Source organism: Dermochelys coriacea, chromosome 5 (genome assembly GCF_009764565.3).
Source record: "Dermochelys coriacea isolate rDerCor1 chromosome 5, rDerCor1.pri.v4, whole genome shotgun sequence".
NCBI lineage: Eukaryota > Metazoa > Chordata > Testudines > Dermochelyidae > Dermochelys > Dermochelys coriacea.
The window spans coordinates 127,905,806-127,930,163 of record NC_050072.1 but is presented as its reverse complement, the minus strand read 5'-3'; the positions used below and the strand labels follow the sequence as shown (position 1 = coordinate 127,930,163).

Genomic DNA, 24,358 nt, shown 5'->3' with positions numbered 1-24,358 from the left:
TAGAAGTGGGTTTCAAGAAGGGAGAGAAAGTATGTGGCAGACAGAAGATGGGAGACGTTACAAGAGTTTTATACAATCCAAGTGCCTGTAGCTATAGATACTTAGGCCTTGTCTATATGGGAATGTTTTTTCAGGATAGCTTTAGTTTTTTTCAGCATAAATTATGTTGCATCCACACACCAACTAATCTTTTGTTTTGTCTTGCATCTTATCCTGCTACAATTAATCTGCTTTGGAAGCAATGTAACGGTTTTGGAATGAGTTATATAAGGTTTGTGTGGATGCATCCCCATTTTGAATTGGCTGTACTGCTTCAGGTAGTCCTCACACTGCTATCCCACATTGCATTGCATCACATCTGGATTGGCCTGTCTGGTTACCTGTGCGCTCTGCTCTGGGATCATCTTGGCATGACATCACCCCAGTGTAAATGCTGAAACACACACAAGTGTATCTGTTTGTGACTCCAGCTCATCACTGGCTCTCAGACCCCAAGACCATTACAACCACCCCGCCAGGCCCCATGCTTCTGCATGGTACTGTCAGGAAGCTCCTGGACTTCTCTGCTGTCTGGCGAGAGAAGCATGTCCAGTCTCATCTTTCCAATTGTCATCAGAATACCAAGATCTAGAAGCAGCTAGCTAAGCAAACGCAGGGAAAAGGGCACTGCCGGGACATGTACCAGTGCTATGCCAAAGCCAAGTAGCTGCAGCAGAATTACAAACACACCAAAGACAAAGCCACGTTCTTCAGTAATGCTTGCAGGATGTGTGTTTACCATGAGGCCAGAGTTTTGCCCAAGAACCCAGCACATGGTGGACATAGTTTGACCACAGCCCATGACGAGGCAGACAACTTAAGAAATCACTCAGGCAACCATAGACCCCGATGAAGAGGACAGTCAGCTACACCACCAAGATCTCTTAGGCATCCCATATAGCAAGCGAGCCAGAGTGACAACACTGCCGAAGGATCATCAGGCAAGTATTCGCTGCTGAATTACAACCATCTCTCCCATTAGTGGCTGTTTAGGTGGATTTGGAAACCTTTCTTCTGGGATTCTCCATGCTGAGAGGAACTCTCATGTCAACATCTGGTGCTGCAGTTCTCGGGTAACTGCCGCACAGACTTCCAGAAAAGTGGCTTTCAGCACCTGGACATTCTGCAGCCATTGCTGGTCATCCCAGGTCTCTAGGAAACGTTAGATGAAACCAGGAGCAGAACAACGAGGTTACAGGCTGAGAGAAGTATACTGGGGACATTCATTTATAAATGTGTGTATAAACTGGAGTGGTGCCCCAACATGGCTTTACTGGGGCAGGATTGACTTTTGTTGAGCCTGGTGTGTGTATGTGGGGGCGCCTATTAATTGGGGCACATTGTTCAGCCATTGGGAAACTGGAGTCTTGGGACCCAAGCAGCTGGGGCACCCACCAACAGGGGTATGCGTACACTGCATCTGGAAGCAAGCCTCCCAGCCTGGCTGGACAGACTTGTGCTCATTCTGCTTGAGCTAGTGCACTAAATGTAGCAGTTTAGATGTTGCTGCTCCAGCTAGCCACATGTGCTGAGTGGGCTTGAGAGCCCAAGCTGCAAATATCTGCAGTTATTTTTAGTGTGCTAGGTTGAGTCTGTCTACTGTGGCTCCCAGGAAGAGTGTAGATATACCCCAGGAGACCACACAGGAAGGTCACAGTTCAGGCATGGGGTAGGCTTAGTCAGAAAGTGGATAGGTCTTCTAAACAGTGCTCTCTCTCTCACCATCCTGAATTGAGCGCCTGAACAATTTCATTTGCTTCTCCTTTAGGGGTGTAGAGGGAAGCAGCTTGTGAACTAGCTCTTTGCATTTGTCCCAGGTTTTCCAACTGTGGAAATACAAAGTGATGAGCAATATCCCTCTGCTAAGATGCAAATAATATGGATTTTTTGTCATTTTTACCCAGTGGTGAATTTTATAATTTTTTAAAATAAAACTGAAGGTTAATTATTTTGTAATTAAGAGTGCTGCATAATTCAGTGGCAGAATGCCACTCAGTGTAGGTCTAGTATTACACAGTACAAGGAGCCTGTTTTAGAACCCCTACCCCACCCCTGTCCGTGCACTCCCATGATGGGGTATTCTATGCCATGCATGAGGATTTTGCAGACGGGGAAGATGAGGATGACGACGATGAGCTTGGGGAGAGCACCCAGCACACCATTCTCCCCGACAGCCAGGATCTTTTTATCACCCTGACTGAAATACCCTCCCAACCCAACCAAGCCGGAGAAGGGACCTCTGGTGAGTGTACTTTTTGAAATATAATACGTTATAAAAGCAAGCGTTTTTTAATGATTAAAGAGCCCTGAGGACTTGGGATGCATTCGTGGCCAGTACAGCTACTGGAGAAGTCTGTTAACGTGTCTGGGGATGGAGCGGAAATCCTCCAGGGACATCTCCATGAAGCTCTCCTGGAGGTACTCTAAAAGCCTTTGCAGAAGGTTTCTGGGGAGAGCAGCCTTATTCCGTCCTTCATGGTAGGACACTTTATCATGCCATGCTAGTAGCAAATAATCTGGTATCATTGCATGACAAAGCCTGGCAGCGTATATTTGCTGGCATTCAAGCAACATCCGTTCTTTCTCTCTCTGTATTATCCTCAGGAGAGCGATATTGTTCATGGTAACCTGGTTGAAATAGAAAAGGAGTACTTGTGGCACCTTAGAGACTAACAAATTTGTTAGTCTCTAAGGTGCCACAAGTACTCCTTTTCTTTTTGCGAATACAGAGTAACACGGCTGCTACTCTGAAACCTGGTTGAAATAGGGGAATTTAATTAAGGGGACATTAGAGATGCCCGCTCCTACTGGGCTGTTTACCTGTGGCTGAAAGTAAATCCTCCCCACAGTTAGCCACACGGGGGGGTGGTAGGGTGGGCATTGGCGCTGAGCTGTTTGCATTTGGCTAGCAGGGATCTTCCCTGATACCAGCCACGCGGTGGGGGAAAGGGTAAAGCGATCATCTCAGAGAACTGGATGGCGGGGGGGTGGGTGGGTTAGTTTGGTTTCTGCTGCTGCACATTAACAGGAAAACTACAGCACTAAATGGCCAACTCAATGGGCTTTGCTTGGTATGGGAGAGGAGGGGGCTGCTGTTATGGAGGTTGCAGAAGCCGAAAGACTATGGCTTACCATGGCCGCCTGCAAGCCGAATTCTGTTGCCCGGCCCTGTGTGTGTGATCTCTAACACCAAAGCCGCAGGCACTCAATACAAGATGCAAAATGCGACCTTGTACCAAAAATCACATGTGCTATGTAATGTGAATAGTGTTGTTCACCAAGAGTATAGCCATTGTTCTGTAAAATGTATCTTTTTAAATACTTCACTCCCTTTTTTTCCTCCCGCAGCTGCAAATGTTTCAAGCCTCCCTCCTCTGTCCCAAAGGCTATCTCAGATAAGGCGGTGAAAAAAACCACACACGCAATGAAATGTTCTCTGAGCTCATGCAGTTGTCCGGCACTGACAGAGCTGTATGGAGGGACACAATAGCAGAGTACAGGACAGTGGCCGATGAACAAGAGGACAGGTGGCGGCAGAAAGATCAGAGGAGGTATGAGGCAATGCTGGGATTACTACGGGACATGCTCGGCATCTGGTGGAGGTTCATGAACAGCAGCAGGATCACAGACTGCCGCTGCAGCCCCTGCTTAACTGCCCTCCCTCCTCCCGAAGTTCCATAGCCTCCTCACCCAGATGCCCAAGAACATGGTGTGGGGGGGGGGGGGGGAGGCTCCACGCACCCAACCACTTCCAGTGGGCAGCCCAAGCAACAGAAGACTGTCATTCAACAAGTTTTGAAGTGGCCTTTTCCTTCCCTTCTCCCACACCCCACCCGGGCTACCTTGTGAGTTATCTCCCTATTTTTATAATCAATTAATAAAGAATACATGTTTTCTAAACTATAGTGACTTTATTTCCTTTGCAAGCAAGATGTGATCGAAGGGGGGAGGGCGGGTGGTATATAGGGAATTAAAGTTAACCCAGGGGGCGGGTTTTCGTCAAGGAGAAACAAACAGAAGTGTCACACAGTACCCTGGCCAGAAATGAAACTTTTTCAAAGCTTCTCTGCTGCGTGCTTCCTGCTGTGCTCTTCTAACCACCTTGGTGTCTGGCTGCGCATATTCAGCAGCCAGGCGTTTTGCATCAATCTCCCACCTCACCATATACGTCTCCCCCTTACTCTCACAGAGATTGTGGAGCACACAGCAAGCAGCAATAACAAGCGGGAATACTGGTTTCGCTGAGGTCTGAGCAAGTCAGTAAACTGCGCCAGTGACCCTTTAAACATCCAAATGCACACTCTACCACCATTCTGCACTTACTCAGCCTATAGTTGAACAGCTCCTTACTACTGTCCAGGGTGTCTGTGTATGGCTTCATAAGCCAGGGCATTAAGGGGTAGGCTGGGTCCCCAAGGATAACTATAGGCATTTTAACATCCCCAACAGTTATTTTCTGGTCTGGGAAGTAAATCCCTTCAAGTAGCCATTTAAAAAGACCGGTGTTCCTGAAGGCGCGAACGTCATGAACCTTTCCCGGCCATCCCACATTGATGTTGATGAAATGTCCTTGTGATCCACCAATGCTTGCAGCACTACTGAAAAATACCCCTTGCGGTTTATGTACTGGCTGCCCTGGTGGTCCAGTCCCAAGATAGGGATATGCGTTCCGTCTATGGCCCCACCACAGTTAGGGAATCCCATTGCAGCAAAGCCATCTAGTATGACCTGCACATTGCCCAGAGTCACTACCTTTGATAGCAGCAGCTCAATGATTGCATTGGCTACTTGCATCACAGCAATCCCCACAGTAGATTTGCCCACTTCAAATTGATTACTGACTGACCGGTAGCAGTCTGGCGTTGCAAGCTTCCACAGGGCTATTGTCACTCGCTTCTCAACTGTGAGGGCTGCTCTCATCTTGGTATTCTTGCGCTTCAGGGCAGGGGAAAGCAAGTCACAAAGTTCCATGAAAGTGCCCTTACGCATGCGAAAGTTTCGGAGCCGCTGGGAATCATCCCAGACCTGCAACACTATGCGGTCGCACCTGTGCTGGTTTCCCAGGCCCTGAATCGGCGTTCCACAGCATGAACCTGCCCATTAACATGATCTCCAAATTGCGGGGGAAAGCGCTTTTAGAGAAAAGTGTGTTCATGTCCTCATCACCGCACTTCAGTTGCCTCCTCGCCTAGTTTTTCAGGTGCTGGTTCTGCATAAACTGCAAGATAATGCTTGAGGGGTTTACAATGGTCATAACTGCTGCACTGAGCTGAACGGGCTCCATGCTTGCTGTGCTATGGCGTCTGCTCGGACAATCCAGGGAAAAGGGTGCGAAACGATTGTTAGCCATTGCTCTGGTGGAGGAAGGGGTGACCGACAACATGACTTATAGGGTTTGCTTACAGGGAATTAAAATAGACGAAGGGGGTGGCTTTGCGAGAAACAGAATGGCCCCGTCAAGGACAGAACTCAAAACTGGGTTTAGCAGGTCGTTGATTTCATGGAGGGAGGAGAAAATGAATACAAAACAAATCTGGTCTATTTCTTGTTTTGATCGACTTCATCTATCTTTATATATCTTGCTGGCAGCAGTCTGTGCAGTACGACCGCTAGCCATCGTCACCTCCTGGGTGCTCGGCAGAAGACGGTGCAGTATGACTGTTGGCTGTCGTCGTCTCCTGGCTGCTCATTAAAAGAAGGTGCAGTAGGACTGCTGGCAGGACTGAATCGCCATGAGACAAAACTTAAATGGAGAATGACCTGGCTGAGTCACTCCCATGTTTGCCCAGGCGCCCCGACCTCATTGAGGTCGGTTAAAAGAGCACCCTTGACTATATCGACGACAGCTACCCATCATACTGCACTGTCTGCTGCCAAAAGGCAATAAGCTGCTGCTGTGTAGCAATGCAGTACCGCGTCAGCCAGCACCCAGGAGACATACGGTGACGGTGAGCTAAGCGGGCTCCATGCTTGCCGTGGTATGGCATCTGCACAGGTAACCCAGGAAAAAAGGCGCAAAACGATTGTGTGCCATTACTTTCATGGAGGGAGGGAAAGGGGCCTGACGATATGTACCCAGAACCACTCACGACAATGTTTTAGCCTCATCAGGCATTGGGATTTCTACCCAGAATACAAATGGGCGGCGGCGACTGCAGGAACTGTGGGATAGCTACCCACAGTGCAAAGCTCTGGAAGTCGACGGTTGCCTCGGTACTGTGGACGCACTCCACCGACTACATGCACTTTGAGCATTTGTGTGGGGACACACACAATCAACTGTATAAAAATGCTTTCTACAAAACTGACTTCTATAAATTCGACCTAATTTCGTACGTACACAAGGCCTTAATCTTTAAGGTGCCACCAGACTCCTTGTTATTTTTCATGGAGATGATGTTACCTCACAGGAGTGTTGCAAAGCTTATCTAGTTTGTAAAACACTAAGACCGTCACCTAAAACATGCCAGAGGAGTGTCCAAGTGCCCAATATTTTTCAATCACATTTTCCTGATGACACATTTACTGTTAAGCAAAACCTTCAGAAAGATGATCTCAAGGCAGAAAACGCTGTCAATTATACATATTTGCACATTCATTTAATGTAGGACAATGCTGCTGAAAATACCTTTAATATTTTTAAACAGGATATACTGCAGCTCTCTGAACTCGTCTTCCTGGGAGTTCTAAAAGCAGACACGTTAACCAAATATTGATTTTTTTGTCTGAAAGAAAATAAATTCTTGGTTTACATATGAAGAGCATTACTCAGAAACAAAAAAACTAATTCCAGTTGCAAAGTGGTACAGCTCTAAAGTTTTACAATAAAATAGAAATATGGAGACTAAGAAGAGGAAACAATGTACCCCAAACAGGAGAACAAGAGGCAGGACAAAACTAAGTGTACATCATACATTTATTACTGAACAACTCTCTCAACTCCAAAATTGGGCACAGGGATTAAAAATAAAAATTCATTGCACTACTTAGTAAAGCATTACTAGTAACTCTCATAAAAAATGTACAAATTTTGTTAAAAATTTATCAAGCCTTCAAATGATTTGGTTACAGATATTTATAATACATTTAAAACTACATGTTAACTGATACAATAGAGTATGATTTAAAGAAAACACTTGACAAAATATGATTCCAACAAAACCCATAAGCTTTCATAATCATTAGCAAATCTGAAACACAAAAATAGCAAAATGAGGTAACAATGTACCAAAGGGGGGCAAAAACACAGCTCTTTTATTAAGGCCTAAAGATAACTCAGTCAAAAATGCATTTTCAGTAAGTTTTAAAAAAACCCAACACATTGGTAGATCCCACCATTCCAAGTATTACAAAAAGTGTAAATGTTAACAGTTGAGAAAATCACATTCAAGAGACTGTACAAAAACTGTATACAACAAAAAAAATTACTTTGCACAAAAAACTTTCTGTAAAGAAAACCCACAAAATGAGAGATTGGAGAGATCTGTAGGCCTTGGTATCCATTAAAAACCAGAACAAAGTCAAATTAAGTTGACAATTCATGCAAAAAACAGCAGTGCCTACATGGTAAAGCCAACAGTTTTTTGTTTTTAGAAGGGAGGTGGGAAAGGGGGGGTGGAAGAGAGGAGGCAATCAACATAAACCTTTTACTGTATTCTGGTGCTGCCAGGCACCACTGCAGGCTGTGGAATTAGACACAAATGTGCATAACACATGGCAGTAAAGGCTGAGCATGAATCCCCTTCCCCTCCTCTTTTGACCTGACAACCACAACAATGAAGTCTGTTGTAGCCAATCTGAGCTGGTTCAGAACACATGCATGTGTGCTTTTTATACACACTAACCACAGGAAGCAAGTCTGCACACATCTGCAAGAGTCCCATGCAAACGAAAAACATTCCAGAAGAGATCAGCCACAAGAGTGCAACGATTAAATTCAGTATTTTACCAAATTAGACCCTACTGCCTCCTAACTCTCCAACTGCGTCACAGAACTTTACTAGGAAAGAGGGCCATTATATATCAAGATTTCTCCAATTCAGGAAAGAGGACTACTTTACCTCAATATTAGTAAAATATGCCTTGTTAATTATGCATTTCTATCTAACTTAGAAAAGTGCCTTATTTCCATGCTTCAACAAAGTGAATACTGAGTGTAGTAGTGTTTGTTATGGTTAGATCTGTACAGGTAGAAATTTTTTTGCAGCTATATAAAAGACCCTAAGTATTATAAGATGTGTGGCATACACTTCTTTTTAAACACATGATTTCATTCGTTACAAAAATAAAGTTTACTATATGTGATTTAACTTGTTTGGTGACATGTTGTGACAGTTCCATTCCTTAGCACATCCAGGGGAAAACAAACATTTTAAAGTTGTTGTACACTGTATATTTTGTAATAATTTTGATTTACTTAGTGTTAGGTACTGACATATGGACAGACAAGCAAGTTTTTCGTTCTACTTGTGTAACTAAAGAGAGGCAATAGCATCTGAAACATGGGCAAAATTGTGCTTTCATTTTGTTTTACTGAACCACAAGCTGTGATTGGTCTGTAGAGCCTTCAAAGAAGGGCAAGCAGCATGGAGAACATGTAACACTGTCTGAAAATATAACTGATACTAAAGCATAGCAGCACACAAAAGCATCAGAAATGACACAAACTTAAAGCTGAGAGTGGCAGCAAGTTACAGCAATATTGCTAATTGTGCCACTTGTGCTACTGCAACCAAAGTAATGACACAAAATTTAGGAGAAAGCACAGTGATGCAAAACAGAGCATCTCTTCAATAACTATGGTATACATAGACCTAAATATTTTACTGAAGAACAAATTTTAAAACCTTTAACAGTCTGAAATGTTAAAGCCAATTTTTCAATAATCCAGCTATAACATTTGCAGGGCAGCTGAACGGAGGTTAACTCCTGTTTCACAGCATTATTTGTTCCTGATTGTGTACTAACACACTCTTCTCTTAATGTGAATATTCTGGCTACTAATAGAAAAACCAAGGGAGTTTTTTATTCATGCAAAAGCTCACTACCTAGTAGGGAAGGGTAGAAGAAGCATCCGATGCCATCTGAACCAGGCAGTGAATGACCACAAAAACTTACTGTGGTACAAGGACAAAAGTTAGAAGTTCTTCCACTCTGAGCAAACGCTAAGAATTATATTTTGTTCATAAAGTTGCAGGACTAAAAAGGTAGCCTCTCTTCCACTTACACAAACTCCCTTATACATGAAAAAGAACATAAATGAGTTAAAGCCAAAGTTTATAAACTAAAAGATTATGTACTTAGCAAGTACAATGGCCAACAATGTGAAGAGCTGTTGCACAAGACTCTCAATGTCCTTTCAGCTTCTGCGTATGGAGAGAAATATGTTACTTCAGCATCTTCAGACCCGACCTCTATTCTGAAATCAACTGAACATAATTCAAACTGGCTAGAGGAATTAAAAAGGAAAACAGAAAAACATCAACATTCAAATGATCAATTGACAATGTTAATATTGCTAACTGATTTTGTGCGATACTGCAACTATTGATAAATTAGCAGTAAATCAGCAAATGTAAAATTTGGATTTTATGACATGAGCTAAAAACAAGATTAGTCATGTACTGCGCAATCAATGCACTCTTTAGTGGTACACTTACAACCGCCAGTGAAGGGGAAGCAATAACAGTTGTCTGAATAAAAGTTAAAAGGTCTTTTTATACCATTAAGTACATTGGGGAGGAAATATTAAATGCCTATAATTGCTGCACCCTTAGCATTCAGTGTGCAACTGCAAACACAAGGAAAGAAACCAGTGTACAGTACTAGTACTGTTTAAATAACACACAAGATTATACATTGCAGCATAATTAATACTACTCACATACGTTCTCAGTACATGCTGGTATATAGGTTCTCAGACATACGCAAACACACACTAGCACATCCCGCACAAACTCTCGTGTGCACATACGTACTCCCACCAACACCATTCGTTACCACTCACAGTATCTGAAGGCTCTATATAAGGTAGATTGCTATAATTGTTTGGAGCTACCACTTTTTATAAAAGCACATGCTAAAAGATCACGTCCACGGTAATCTCGCAGCAACACTCGGAATGATCACACAAAAACCAGGGAATGTTAGTGCACACACAAAATTAAGCTAAAGAAAATAAAATCTTTGGAGTTCCAATCACACGGTTAGTATAACAATCCCATAATTGTGAAGACTAATTATAAGCTTTATAATTGATTAAATCACACAGTGCAAAAAAAGGTCCATTGACCCTTTTGTGTAAAGGGAAGGCTGGCAGCCACACGGGTAAGTTCGATGGATAGTTCGTCTATACATGTGACTAGGAACACCCAAACTAGAATTGTGCTCTTAGATTGGTCATTCTGAATCACGATGCACTTCTGAAGCATCAGCTCTACAAATTGGGCAGGTACGATTTGCCTATGAAACAAAAGTAAAACAAGATTTAGTGCATTGACAAGGATGCTTATTTATAGAACAACGTACACCACACGATACAACAGGCATGTGCTAATCCAAAATGGAATCAGAACAGGAACATAAATTGGATTTGTGCCCTTTTTGGCTTCTTTATTATGTGTGAAGGTGGCCTGAGAGGTCTGTCAACTTAAAATTTTGCCCCCCCCCCCTTTTTTTTTTTTTTTTTTAAAAACACCCACAAATTGGAAGAGATGAGAATTTTCTAGAAGAATTATGGAGAATGATGACATTATGCCATCACAAGACACTGAAAGCTGAGCAGCTGGGAAGAGAAAAGAGTTTTAGTTATATTGGTTTTAACAACACCTATTGAACACGGTACACAGAACTACATGTACAAAGATGTCTGTTCAAGAATGAGTGCTGCCATCCTTCAATTAAGGAGAGTGCACTCACATGGCACAATAGCCAACCAAAACCCTGTGGGACAGTGAGTCTTAGAGCCCTGGTCTACAGGCTAAAAACAGCTGTGTATACATTTGGGCTCAGGCCGGACTCTGTGAAGCCTGGGGAGGGGGATGCGCTTCAGAGCCCAAAACCCTGCATAGCTGTTTTGAGTACTGCAGAGAGAGCCTGAGTCTGTAGACTGGGAGTCTGAAAATCACTGCCATACCTGTGCAGACATACCCTAAGTGCACATTTTCTGCAACACCCACCCGCAACAAAATCAGGGAAGATCAGACTCAGTGGTGAGCTGGAGCTGGTTCGCACCGGTTCGCTGGAACCAGTTGTTAAATTTAGAAGCCCTTCACGGGACAACCCGTTCTAAAAGGACTTCTAAATTTAACTGGCCAAAAGTGGCAATCTTAGGCACTGACGCCGTGGGTGCTCCGGGGCTGGAGTACCCACAGGGAAAATTTGGTGGGCGCAGAGCACCCACCGGCAGCTCCCCTCCCTGCCCCCAGCTCACCTCACCTCCGCCTCCTCCCCTGAACCCGCCACCCTGCTGTGCTCCCCCAACTCCCTGGCTTCCCGTGAATCAGCTGTTCGCACAGGAAGCCGGGGAGGGCTGAGAAGCAGGCCGTGGCTTTGCGCTCAGGCCCAGGGAGGTGGAGGGGAGGTGAGTTGGGGCTGGGGGGGCGGAGGCGAGGAGGGCCACAGGTAACCCGGGGGGGTGGAGGGGGCAGGAAAACCACTCCCTGCCACAGCTCACCTCCGCTCTGCCTCCCTGGGCCCGAGCGCGAAGCCGCCGCCTGCTTCTCAGCTCTCCCAGGCTTCCCGCGCGAACAGCTGATTCGTGGGAAGCCGAGGGGAGGGGGGAAGAAGCAGGGCGGTGCGTTCAGGGGAGGAGGCAGAGATGAGGCGAGCTGGGGCTGGGCGGGGTGCTGCCAGTGGGTGCTCTGCACCCACCAAATTTTCCCCGTGGATGCTCCAGCCTCAGAGCACCCACGGAGCTGGCGCCAAAGGTGCCACTTTTGATGTGATCAGTGGGGGGAGCGGCCACTCCCCCTGCTCATCCCCCAGCTACGCTACCCCATCCCTAGGAGCCAGAGGGACCTGCCGGATGCTTCCCGGGAGCCACCCCAGGTAAGCACTGCCGGGACTCCCCACCTCGCCCCCCAGCAGGTCCCTCTGGCTCTCAGGGGCAAGGTGGACACCCACTATGGTGGCCCACAAGACCCTCCTGCCCGGTTCTGGGGGCAGTCAGGGGACGGGGTGGATGGGGAAGTGTTCGGGCGCATCAAGGAACACGGGGGGTTAGATAGGGCAGGAGTCGCGGGGGGCGGACCACAACCCCCTCATGGGGTGAGGAGGGAACCGGTTGTTAAGATTTTAGCAGCTCATCACTGTTCAGACTCACATTCCTGATACTGCTGAAGAAATTTTAACAATGAAGGGAAAAACACTTTCAGGCTGTCTTTACAAAGAGGCAAGCCAATATTGCAAAAATACTCTGCAGATCACGTCTGCAATTAAAATCTTCCCTAAAAAGAGAAATTAGACTCCCAGACACTCTTCTCCAATTTGATATTTGCAATTTGAACTACAGTATTTAGACAGGTGCACTAAGGTTTTAATCAAAGCAGCAGCGTTGATGATTAGTGAACTGTTGGACTTTCAATAATGTCTATAAAGTGGTCAAGTTTTGAGTATTTTCATAATTAGTAGAAAAATGTTCGTTTCTTAGTGCAACCAAAAATGAATATATATATTTTTTCTCTCCATCACATTTGTAAGTAACCATTATTGTCCTACACCTTCTTGTATCAGAGTGTCATTGACATTTTAGGGGGAAAATGAGAAACGGTGCTGAAAACTGAAGACACAAAACCCAAGTGCACTTCTTCCTGTATCATTATGGTTTCATAACCATTTGAGGGAATTCAGTCACCTTACCTTTGGCTAAGTGTACACTGCAGAGCCTATGTCAGCCCAGTCCCTTAGCATAAATGCAGCCTATACCAATAGAGGAGTTTTTCCTGTCAGTGTGGGAACACCACCTCCCCTTTTATGTTTTGTGCTGGCATCTCTCTCTCTATTGAGGGCCTTGCTGGCATCACTGTCACTGGAGAGGTGTTTTTTTCACAACCTTGACTGACACAACTATGTCAATATAGATTTTAAGCATAGCAGAGCAAGTATCTGTTCTCCACCCTTCTATTCTAGATATAATGCAACTAATCCATCTAATTTAGAATGAAACTGTCATCTTTTCCTAGATTATACTGTTTGAGAGCTGAACAACAGATATACTCATCAAGATTATATTTCAATGTTGGCTATTTGTACTATTAAATAGGACATCTAGTGGTAGTATCAATACACTGTCGTTTACTGAAAGCAAATTATAGAAAACTAATTCTATAACAAACAATAACTAATATCTTAATATCAACATAAGTCAAATTATTCATGTTCCTGTAATGCTATATTAACAGCTCTACAAATTTTAGCAGTAGAGCATTTTCCCATGTTTTAGGATTCTCTACTGTAATGAATCAGTTAAATGCATATGTTTCATGGAATTTAGTCCCCTTACTCCTTATTTGAACATCACTCTCAATGATTTAAGTAGGAACTGGATGTGCATACTGAAGTGCAGGTTATAAATGGAAACTTCACTTAATGTGCAGTTACTTGAGGCAAATTAATTCTCTCAAACATAAGCATTCACATTAAATGATGTACTGTAGCTTTCCTCAAAATTATTTTAAAGAAACTTTCTAATGAGATCTTCTAAATACCATTTATTTAAAACTGAATAGTTCTACCTAAGGGCTTTTTGTGAAAGCCTTGTAACAAAAACAGAAGTTTTGATAATGTCACCAGAATCAAGATGGATTACAATTATTTATTTATGGTTTGGGATTTTTAAAAATATAACACATAGTATTGCCAAACCCAAGTGTTCAACAATCAGGAATCAGGCCTAAACAAAATATACTATGAGTGGCTTAAAAATCATGGGATTTGGAAAAAATAACGTGGGTTCTTTTTCATTGTCTTCTGATTTCTGAGTCATCCAGGTGCACTCAGGTTGGGCTTCTCAATCCCAAAGACAAACGGCCTCCACGCAAAGCGTGGGTGACCTCATACCGCCTTGCTTGTTGATGTACTAAACTGCGGTGCTGGTAGTGTTGTCCAACATGGTGAGAACGTGACTGGAATAGACAGATGAGAGGAATGCTGCCAGAAGTTCCAGGATGTTGATGTGAATCCGAAATTCCTGACCAGTCCAGGTCCCCTGAATCAATGTGCTCACTCATGTGAGCGCCCCATCCGACAAGCAACACATCCATGATGATTGTTGTTCATGGGGACGGCACAAAGAATGGCATCCCAGTGTAGATCCGGCCTGAGTCCATCCACCACTGGAGGGATGAGATATCGTTGGGAACCCACAGCAGAAAGTCCATGGTGTAGCATGTGGGGGAACAGACTCCCTGAAACCTGTAGACAGCCGAAGCAGAGATAGGCCAAGGCAGTCACATATGTGCAAGCCACCAGGTGGCCAAGAACAGAAAGGCAAGTCCTGGCCAGAACAAAAAAACTGGAGAGCACCATGGAAATTGCTCTTGTAGGGTCTGGAACCTGTCCTCCGGCAGGTAGGCGTGTGCCGAGATCACATTGATATGGGATTTCTAGGAATTGTGTGAATCCAAAGTTGATTTATTGACATGTACACTCATTCCCAGCGAGGAGAGGAGTGTGAGCAGCATGGAGGTCAAGGCTCAAGCTTCTCTTTTTTGATCTTGCTGCCAGCAGCCAATTGTCAAGATAAGGGAATGTAAGGACCCCTTCGCACCAGACGAGGGCCGCCACTACCGAGAAAACCTTGGTGAAAACTTGTGGAGCAGTGGTGAGTCCAAACGGTAGATGTACTGGAAGTGACAAAGGCAGTCTGTGAATTCAGGAAACAACTGTGGGCAGGATGGATATCCACGTGGAAGCATTTCGCATATCAAGAGCCATACACCACATGCCTCCTTCTTAGGAAGGCATGCTGGCTGCTAGGGTGACCATACGAAATTTTGGCTTGCATATGAAATGGTTGAGACGGTCGAGGTCTAAGATCAGCCTTCACCCACCCTTCTTCTTGGGGACCAGGAAATAGGTGGAATAGAACCCACCACCATGATACATTGCAGGTTCTATCGCTCCTCATTGCAATAGGGAGTCCACTTCCTGGGCAAGGATACTATAGTGAAAATGGTTCCTGATGCACGGCTGGGGCAGAGGATGTGGGTGAGGTTGTGTTGTGAACTCAACTGTATAGCCATGTTGAAGGACATCCAGGACCCACTTGTCTGTTACCACACTCCAAGCTGGTAAAAAGAATGCTAGATGTCACCACAAGGGGGTGGGTTGGGTGCACAATGTGAGACAGGGTAGTTGATGGATCTCTGGTTGCACGCTGAAATAATGCTTCTGCAAAGATTAAGTCTGAGACGCTGAAGGTTGTGAAGATGAATCAGGATGACAGCTCACTGGGTCTTCTGCCATTTGCAAGGAGACTCATAAGACTGCTGGAGGAAGAATTGGGGACCTCTACATTGCTGCGTCACAGGTGGGCTGTAAAATTTGCATTTGAGTGCTGATGTGTAGATCCCCTGGAGTCTTTGAGGGAGTCAGTCTTCTGATTGAAGAGAAGAGACGAGACTCAACAGGAGAGAGATCCTCTATGGTGGTCTAGACTTCCCTTGCGAAACTGGACAAACGTAACCATGACTCCCTATGCATGACGATCCCTGTAGCCATTGTGCATGAAGAAGGTATCCACCACATCCTCTGCAGCCTGGAGTGTTGTTCTCAACCAATTTCCCTTCCTGTAGGACAGCCTGGAAGCGAGCTTGATCCTGCTGGGGCAGTTTTCTGTGAAGTCCGCCAACTTGCTGTAGGTAAGGAAGCAGTACTTGATGAACAGAGCCAAGTAATTGGAAATGTGGAATTGTATGCTAACAGAGGAGAAGAACTTGCAACCTAGAAGGTCCAGTCGCTTGCCCTTCTTCTCTGCTGGGGTGGAGCATGCGTGTTGCTGCTGAGCCTGTTCCATTGCTGCCTGAACAACAGAGGGAATTGGCTGAGGAGCAAGAGAAGAGAAAATTAGACCCCTTCAGAGGCACATAGTACCGCTTTTCCGCCCGTTGAGAATGGGTTTGCAGCTAGCTGGAGTGTGCCATGCAGTCTGTTCTGGTTGAAGAATGGCATAATTGATCGGTAGAGCCACTCTGGCGAGTACTGAGACGTGTACGATGTCAAGAAGCTGGTGATGCCTGTCTTGTACTTCCTCCAGTGGGATGTGGAAGGAAATCCCCACCCTATGTAGCAGTTCTTGAAATTGGAGGTAGTCAACCAGGGACAAAGAGGGAGTCGAAGACACCATGGCATCAGGGGATGACGAGGGAAATCACTCCAGTTCCGACAGTACCGTTGGAGTTGGACTAAGTGGTGCATCCTTCAATAGTTGAACTGAACCTGCTCGATGACTATCAAAGGGGCGAGATTGGAGACTCCTCACAAGCAGAGTGGGAAGATTCCAATGGCAGATACTGCGGCCACCATCCCCAGTATGGCCAACAGGTGGATCCAGTGCTTGTTGTGTTCAGTCCCTAGGAGCGGGATACTAGTGACGCCGGGGCTGGGCAAAGGGAGGGTATTACCGTTGAGTCGGCGGGACCTTAGGGTAGGCATACTGATGATAGAGGAGGGGCAGACCCTGCTTTCTGTCCGAGTTCTCTGATGCAGAGAAATCAGAGCCCGGTTCAAATGACGGTGCTGTTGGAACCGCAGGAGCCGTTGAGGAGCAGGTGGGAACGTGGCCTGAAAGAGGCAAGTCTAATGTGAGGAAGCATACTCTCCTAGGAGGAAATGGCACTTGAAGGTGTGGAGACCTTGCCTCTGCCAAAGCAAGAGTTCATGAGACTCGGGAGCAGACTCGAGTCTCCCCAGTGTCAGTGACACGCTCTCTGCAGTTGGAACCAGAGCCAGAACGGGTGTTGAAAAGGAGAACTGCCTAGGAACCGAAGGCTCCCTTGACTTTGGCGGTGCTGATCTGGAAGGAGTCTGCAGTTCGGTGGGCAGATCAGACGTTCTGTGTGGCTTCTTACTGTGCTTCTGAGCCTTGGAACATGCCACCTCTGCATGGCTGGGAACTGGTGGACAGAGCAGTATCCTTCTTGGGCCTGGAGAAAGGCTTACTGCCATGCTTATGCGCATGCTTCCTTGCCTCACGACTAGGCCCCAGGACAGGTTCATAGCACAGGTACCAGCGGAACCAGAATAGTGCTCTGCAGTAGGAGGCGCACTCCTAGATTGCTCAGGCAGGTGTATGGACAGGGAAGGGGAGAGTTGGTGTTCCCCGGCCTGGATCTGACTGCAGCCTGATGACAACCTCCGTGAGTGCTTCGTGAGGCGGAGAGCCCAGCCTTCCTGGGTACGGCTTGGGAAGGAGAAGCAGATACTGCACCTGTATGCAACCGGGGCTTCTCCCAAGCAGTAAAGGCATCAGTAAAGGTGCTCAACACTGGTTGAAAATGAGGTAGGGCAGGAGGTGCAGATCTTGAACCTCGACATCTTTGGCAGTATCTAGGCATGGAGGTGGGGGGGAGGGGGGTGGTGGCGGCGACCGGTAAAACAGCATTCCAAAGTCCTTAAAATCCTAAAAACAACTACTAACACTAAAATTATTACAAAAAAGTAACATACTAACTATACACAGGATAAAACCATTTTTTTTAGTCAAGTGCGTCACAAGAGGCAAGAGAACAGTAGAGACTCCGACTCAAACCATGTGGCGGTGAGAAAAACTGAGGGGTGCCGTCGGTCCACTCTGCCCTTTATCATCTTAGACAAAACCATGAGGCGGAGCAAGGGTGCATGTGCGGACCAACAGACAGTACTACTTTCAAAATCTCTGGCTCCAAATGCATGCGTATAACCCTCAGTGAAACACAATAGGGACCATTACTCAAAGAACACAGTGAAACTGACAACATACAAAGAAAGCTGTCAAATGCACACAGAATATAAAATGGACAAAAGGAAAATATTTAATTTTTGATCTCTTCCAGTTATAACCACCTGGGGGCTTCTCTACCCTAAAAAGGTTTGCTGCTTTAATTATATTGGAACAGTTAAAGCAACACCATCTCTCCACCCTGTGTTGATGCAATTATACTGGCATAAAAGTGCTTATATTGCTGGTATAGCTTATTCCAGTTTGGGAAGTGACAAACTATAATGGTATAAGACATCTTTATACCAGTATAATTGCATCCATATTCAGGTCTATACCAGTAGAACGACTGGTTTTTAAAAAAAAAAAAAATCAAAAAAAAAAATCACAGTCCTAACCAACACTGACTAGTAACATTTTTCTAACGTAGACCAACCTTGAGATGTTACCAGTAACAAAAAAAATAGGTACAAAAGTTTCTATTGAAGTGATTTTTAAGTTGTTTAAGGGACACCATCATCAAATCCCCTTATCTATAGTTAGGGCCCTAGCAAATTCTCAGTCCACTTTGGTCAATTTTTGGTCATAGGATTTTTAAAATTGTAAATTTCATGATTTCAGCTATTTAAATCTGGAATTTCACAGTGTTGTAAATGTAGGGATCCTGACCCAAAAAGAAGTTGTGGGAGGGACCAGGGTCAAAATGTTACTGTATGGGGAGGCTGCAGTACTGCTACCCGTACTTCTGCACTGCTACTGGTGGTGTTGCTGCCTTCAGAGGTGGGCAGCTGGAGAGTGGTGGCAGCTGGCATGGCATGCCACCCTTACTTTTGTGCTGCTGCTGGCGGCGGCTCAGCCTTCAGAGCTGGGCTCCTGGCCAGCAGCTACTGCTCTCCTGTCGCCCAGCTCTGAAAGCATCTCCACCACCAGCAGTAGCACAGAAGTAAGAGTAGCAGTATCGCAACCCTCCCTACAATAACCTTTTGACCCCCCCGGTGACTCCCTTTTGCATCAGGACCCCCAATTTGCAAAATGCTTGTCTCGCCATAAAATCTGTATAGTATAGGGTAAAAGCACACAAAAGACCAGATTTCACAGGGGGAGACGAGATTTCACTGTATGACGCATTTTTCACGGCTGTGAATTTCGTGGGGCCCTATCTACAGTAAATAAATCACCTTACATCATTGCTACTGGAAACATTTCCAAAATCTGATTTTTCACTATACTGTTTTCTTAGGGCTTTGTCTTCACTAGACAATTGAATTGCCAACTAACCTGAAGTACTTAACACATTTGCAAAGGCTGGTGTTGACACCTCCCACACATTTGGCCTAGGCTACAAATGCATGAAAACTGGTAAGAGTGGGATGGAATATATGGGGAGTGCCCGTACAAACATGTTAAGTATCTCCAGTTAATTGTCAAACACTGAGGCCTTGTCTACACTTGCAAGTTAGAGCACATTAAATCAACCCCGAGCACCCTAACTCCTGAGGAGTCCACACTGGCAAGGTACTTAGAGCACCTGGACTCTGTGGCTGTAGCGCCCCTGGTAATCCACCTCCACGAGAAGCACAGAGCTTTCTGCACCCAGGTTGAAGCGCTGGGGTGTCAGTGTGGACGACGTGTTGCATTACTGTGCTGTGACTAGCCTCTGGAAACATCCCATAATCCCTTGAAGTCAGGTGGCCACTCATCATTGTTTTGAACTTGCCTACAGGCATGCAGATATCTCCTTTCAAAGCTCCGTTTCTGACAGCTGGCATGCTTATCTGCTCTGGGACACAAAGCAAACCATTACTGGGGAAAGCTCCTGATGCAGAGGCAGGCATGTGTGCGTATGAGAGAGAGAGAGGGGTGGGGGGTAAGGTCTGATGTCGGGGTTTTCCCCTTCCCCCTGCCGCTGTCTGAACTTACAAGACAGCATGCTGACAAACACTGCCCTCAAAACATACAGTCTCTCCCCCCACATACACACAACATACTCCCTGTCACACTCCATCCCCCATTTGAAAAGCAGCTGGCAATCTAGTAGGATGCCCAGGAACAATGGGATTGGGAAACCTGCATCATATGATGTTGTGCCTTCCCCATTAGCCATTGCAAACCCCTTCCAAAGCACACTGCAGCCATTTGCACACTGGGATAGCTACCAAAATGCACTGCTCTCTGTGGCATTGCAAGAGCTGCTAATGTGGACATGCCACTGCGCTTAGAGCTGACAGCGTGAACAAACGGCAGGGCTTTCCCTGCTGCTGTCTCTTAGGGCTGATATGTGCGAGCCCGAGGAACCTCGCTGCCTAATTAGTAACAGATAGTGGCCAGACAGCTACTTTAATTTTCGGCGACTTATTGAAATAGTCAGGCTGCAACTCTAGTGAGGGTTTTTGTTTGCTGCCTTTCCCCCCCACCCAACGGAAAGTGAGAGTTGAAAGGGCAGCTGTGCTGAGAGGGAGAAGTGAGAGGGATGTTTTCCCCTCATCTGCCTCTCCTTTCCAGCTCTTTGCATTGCCTGGTCTCCTTTGCCTTGATCAGTCACCTCCGTTCTGCATCCTGGCAATGGTGCAGTATTTCCATCTGCAAGTGTAGACGAAGCCTGAGTAAAAACATCTAGTGTAGGCACAACCCTTATTCTTTGCATTTTTCTCAGTGTGCTGCTAAAAACATTAGTCATTTATACTTAAGTTTCTAGTTCATAATGCTGCAACGTTTGGGTTCAGAATATTGCAGAACATCTATTGCATACAAACGGTTTCCACTAGAAATTTAAATAAATGTATGGAAACATTTTTACTGGTCTTAGGTTTTGTAAAAGCTTTAGACTACCTGAAGTTACGTTTGGCCCTAAATTTAATTTAGGGCACCCGTTCCACAATCTCAGAGCACGAGTATCTGATCTAGTAGCATGCCTCTAAATCCCAGTCTCTCTTATTCATGCACATTTGTTTACCATTGAACTCATTATTCAGGAAAAGGTAGATTCATCAACTAGACTACTACTGACTACCACACTAAAGCTTTCTGCAGTAAGCATGATAAAGCAGCTGTTTTCTTGACCCTCAGAAGCCTACCAATGTAGTACTCTCTCTATGTTAGGCTGTGTATGATCTAAGAATGCACTTGTCAGCAAAGCAAAAAGACCGCTTAGACACTTGCGCCATGTTTTTAAAGAAAGTGCATCTTAAAACAGATACAATATAAGACAGTGGCTGTATTATCTCTAATGATTATTTCATATTTATTTCTCTCTCTCTCATTGGGTTGCTGTAACCAGAGATATATAATGGAAAAGATTAAAATAGAGAATAAATGAATCCAAATAGAACAAAATACTAAAAATGTGAGACAAGATGGGAAATAATACCTTGCTGGGAGTAGGTCTGGATAATGCAGCTTGCAGAGATCTGTCTCTTTATATCATCTTCTACCTAACTAACAGTACCCACACTTTGCACCTTCTGTATGGTGTTGTCCTAATCTCTGATCTTGTGGTGGTGTCCTGCTTTTATATTCATCAAATTTTTTAAAATAACTTGTTTTGAAAGATATATATCTTATCTCATGTGTAAAGCCTTAATTTGGTGAGAAATTTGACCAGTTATGCATTTTTTCCCCTGCCCCCAGACTTTACATTTATATAAAGATATAGAAAGATTTTTGGCAGTTTCACTTTTGGTTAATATCAATTCTGCTTAAGCAAGAGTCATAAGCAGTATTCGGACTACTCACAAATCCCATACTCTACTTTAAACTTTCCTACTTTATCATAAAATTATATTAATACAGGCATGGTTACGTCCAACTGAAAATTAACTAAATTTGTTGGTCAAGATAATTCTCTTCATGTCAGTTTTTTTAACGACACTAGTTTTGATATAGAGTTCACATAATCTCCCTTCATCAACTATTAGAAAATAATGCTACTGCAAAAGGAGGCAGCACTTTTAGTCTGTTGGCTTTTGTAGCCTAAATATCAGAAAGGAAAAATAAGAGATGAAACGCAACTGAAAATAAATACAACTACAAACTAGGCTATTATAAATTCTCACAAACATTTTTTTTTATTTTATTTTATTTTATTTTATTTTATTTTTTTACCTTAAGCCATTTATCGACACACTTGGCATGGAACTCGTGGTTACAAGGTAAGACTCTAAGTAGCTGCCTTGACTCAAAATCACACATGCATACTACGCACCTAAAAAAAAGATTGCAGAGTTTGAAGTTATTTGTTATTCAAACAACAAATTGACATTCTATAGACAACTTATAGGTTGTGCTTGCAGTGGGGTTTTCAGTAGGGGTAGCTACACTGATGGAGCGGCATGGGTACAAACCTCTAGTGTAGACTGGCTGTGCCAGTGTAAACAAAGCTGATCCAATGCTGTGTACCTTTTGCTTCAAACCTCAGCATAGGGAAGGGCTAACGCTCCCACCACACAGGATCTTCACCATTCCAATCAATAGCACTAGCAAGATTTTGTTACAGTGATTCATAAGAATATTAAAGTTTGCAATGAGCTGCTGAAGATTAGTCAGTGCAAATCCCTTAAGTACTTTTCATTCAGTTTTAATATTAGGATAGGTTTTTGTTTTTTTTAAAATATTTATATATAAAAAGGCTAATTATGAGCTGCCACTTTTTTTTCCCCTCTTAAAGTGTGAACTTTGGATAGGATTACTTCTTTTTAGAAATTCTCCCTTTAATTTATATTTCTGTTCAGTCATATGTTTTTTCAAAACAGATTAATCATGGTTGAAACATCGTCAACTTAAAGCAAAAAACAATCACATTTCTACCTGAAAATCTATTCCTTACTTCTCGTTACAAATAATACCCAAGACTGTTGTAACTAGAAGACTGAAAAAAAGGCAATTTTTTTTTCCTTCCAGTTTGTTTACTTCGTATATCTGACAGCACTTTGTGTATGGTCACTTTCACTGCCTCCCATGTATAACATTTTCTCCTTTTGTTTGTGTGGTCTTCCAAATAGAACAGATAAACAGATTAATAGGAAAATGCATAAACCACAAAAACTGGCAAGGGCATTCAGAGGTAGGGACAGTGCCTGAAACTATTTTTGATATAGGGTAAATTTCAAGTTGACGATGTCCCTTTAATGTAGCAAGCAACTTTTAAAAACTGTTCCAACTTTACCTACTCATCATTTTAATCCTTAAAACATCCCAAATTCCAAAGTTAGGGTAATTATTATCTGGGTTGGAAAATTTAAAAAGGCACATACGATTTGATGTGCATTTTGAGCACTTGTGTTACAATACTGGCTACCATGGACTCCAACCTAAGGATCAAAATGACCGATAATGCATTTTAAACTGAGAGGCCAAAGTAATGCACTTACAAAGTCTGTTCTGACTGGTGGTTGTTTGGATTGAACCGGTAAGATGGAAGCTGTTCAATGTCCGCTTTTGTCAGTCCTCGCGGTTTGGCTTCTCCCAATCGTTCTGCCAAATTTAGCAGTGCCTGCAGAAAGAGGAGTTTGTGCTTTTTACACTCATTGTTCAAAGGAACTCCAGTTCCCCTACAACTGCAATTTATTTTTTTTGACATAAAATGTTATCGCTATCCCACCATACAGTTTCATCCAAAGTTCTAGCAAGAGGGATTGAGAATCTTTATCTCCCCTTCCCTTACATTACAGGCTCTTGGAAAACATTCCTTTCAGAGTTTGCTCCCAGGTAAGTACTTTTTGAACTGTATAAGAAAGCTCTGTTTGGGTTATCTAAATCTTCATGACCCAGTTCTTAATCCATCCTGCAGCTGCACTCACAGCATGATAAATATTTTGTTTTAGACAGAAAAAAACTGAAATAGTATGAATAATCAGAGGAAACAGGTGTCCAACCTGACTGTATATTGCTACCTGGTTGACCTATACTTTTAAGGGACAACACCTCTGCCTCCCACTTCTTGCCTAGCTGAGTTCAAATCTGGAGATTATGTGCTGAGCTTCCAAGGAATGATGAAGTCACACTGAACTGGGCAGACTCTTTCAGTAGAATATTTTTATTCATGTATAGGCTTCACTATGGAGCACGATATCAGAACACTTCACTTCTCCCATGTACATGGATTTATCTTCAATATCCTTGGGAAGTGAGGAAGCAGCAAACTCAGCTTCACCATCAGGGTAACTGAGGCACAGAGAAATTAGGTGAGTCATTCACACAGGCAGAAGTGAAAGCTGAATCTGGATCTCCTGAGCCCAGCCTACTGTCTTAACCACAAGATCATCCAATCTCTTAACTTGCACGGCAACGGCTCCAGAGGAGCTCACACATATCACACTGGAAATACTGCACCATTGCTAGGATGCAGAACAGATGTGATGGATCAAGGGAAAGGAGAGGCAGGCAGTGGGAAGAGCTGCAAAGGAG

At 44.2% G+C, this 24,358-nt stretch overlaps 2 protein-coding genes across 5 annotated transcripts in view; one reads left to right on the top strand and one right to left on the bottom strand.

The window, feature by feature from the left end:
• The window catches only part of LOC119855743, a 30,943-nt gene extending 27,007 nt beyond the window's left edge, over positions 1–3,936 (top strand). The window contains exon 5 of one of the 2 annotated variants that reach the window (XR_006281317.1): positions 3,388–3,936. Coding sequence is in view for 1 of the 2 variants with exons in the window: in XM_043514504.1 (XP_043370439.1) it covers positions 3,388–3,529 (142 nt within the window). In the remaining variant the exon portion in view is untranslated. The remainder of the gene's footprint in view (positions 1–3,387) is intronic. The other variant, XM_043514504.1, reaches the window with a different exon arrangement.
• A 3,001-nt stretch (positions 3,937–6,937) lies between these two features.
• The window catches only part of RNF38 (ring finger protein 38), a 196,147-nt gene continuing 178,726 nt past the window's right edge, over positions 6,938–24,358 (bottom strand). For all 3 annotated transcript variants that reach the window (XM_038402385.2, XM_038402388.2, XM_038402386.2), the window contains 3 exons: positions 23,323–23,444; positions 22,058–22,157; positions 6,938–10,500 (listed from right to left, as the gene is read on the bottom strand). In XM_038402385.2, coding sequence (XP_038258313.1) covers positions 10,438–10,500; positions 22,058–22,157; positions 23,323–23,444 — 285 coding nt within the window. In that variant the 3' untranslated portion in view covers positions 6,938–10,437. The remainder of the gene's footprint in view (positions 10,501–22,057; positions 22,158–23,322; positions 23,445–24,358) is intronic.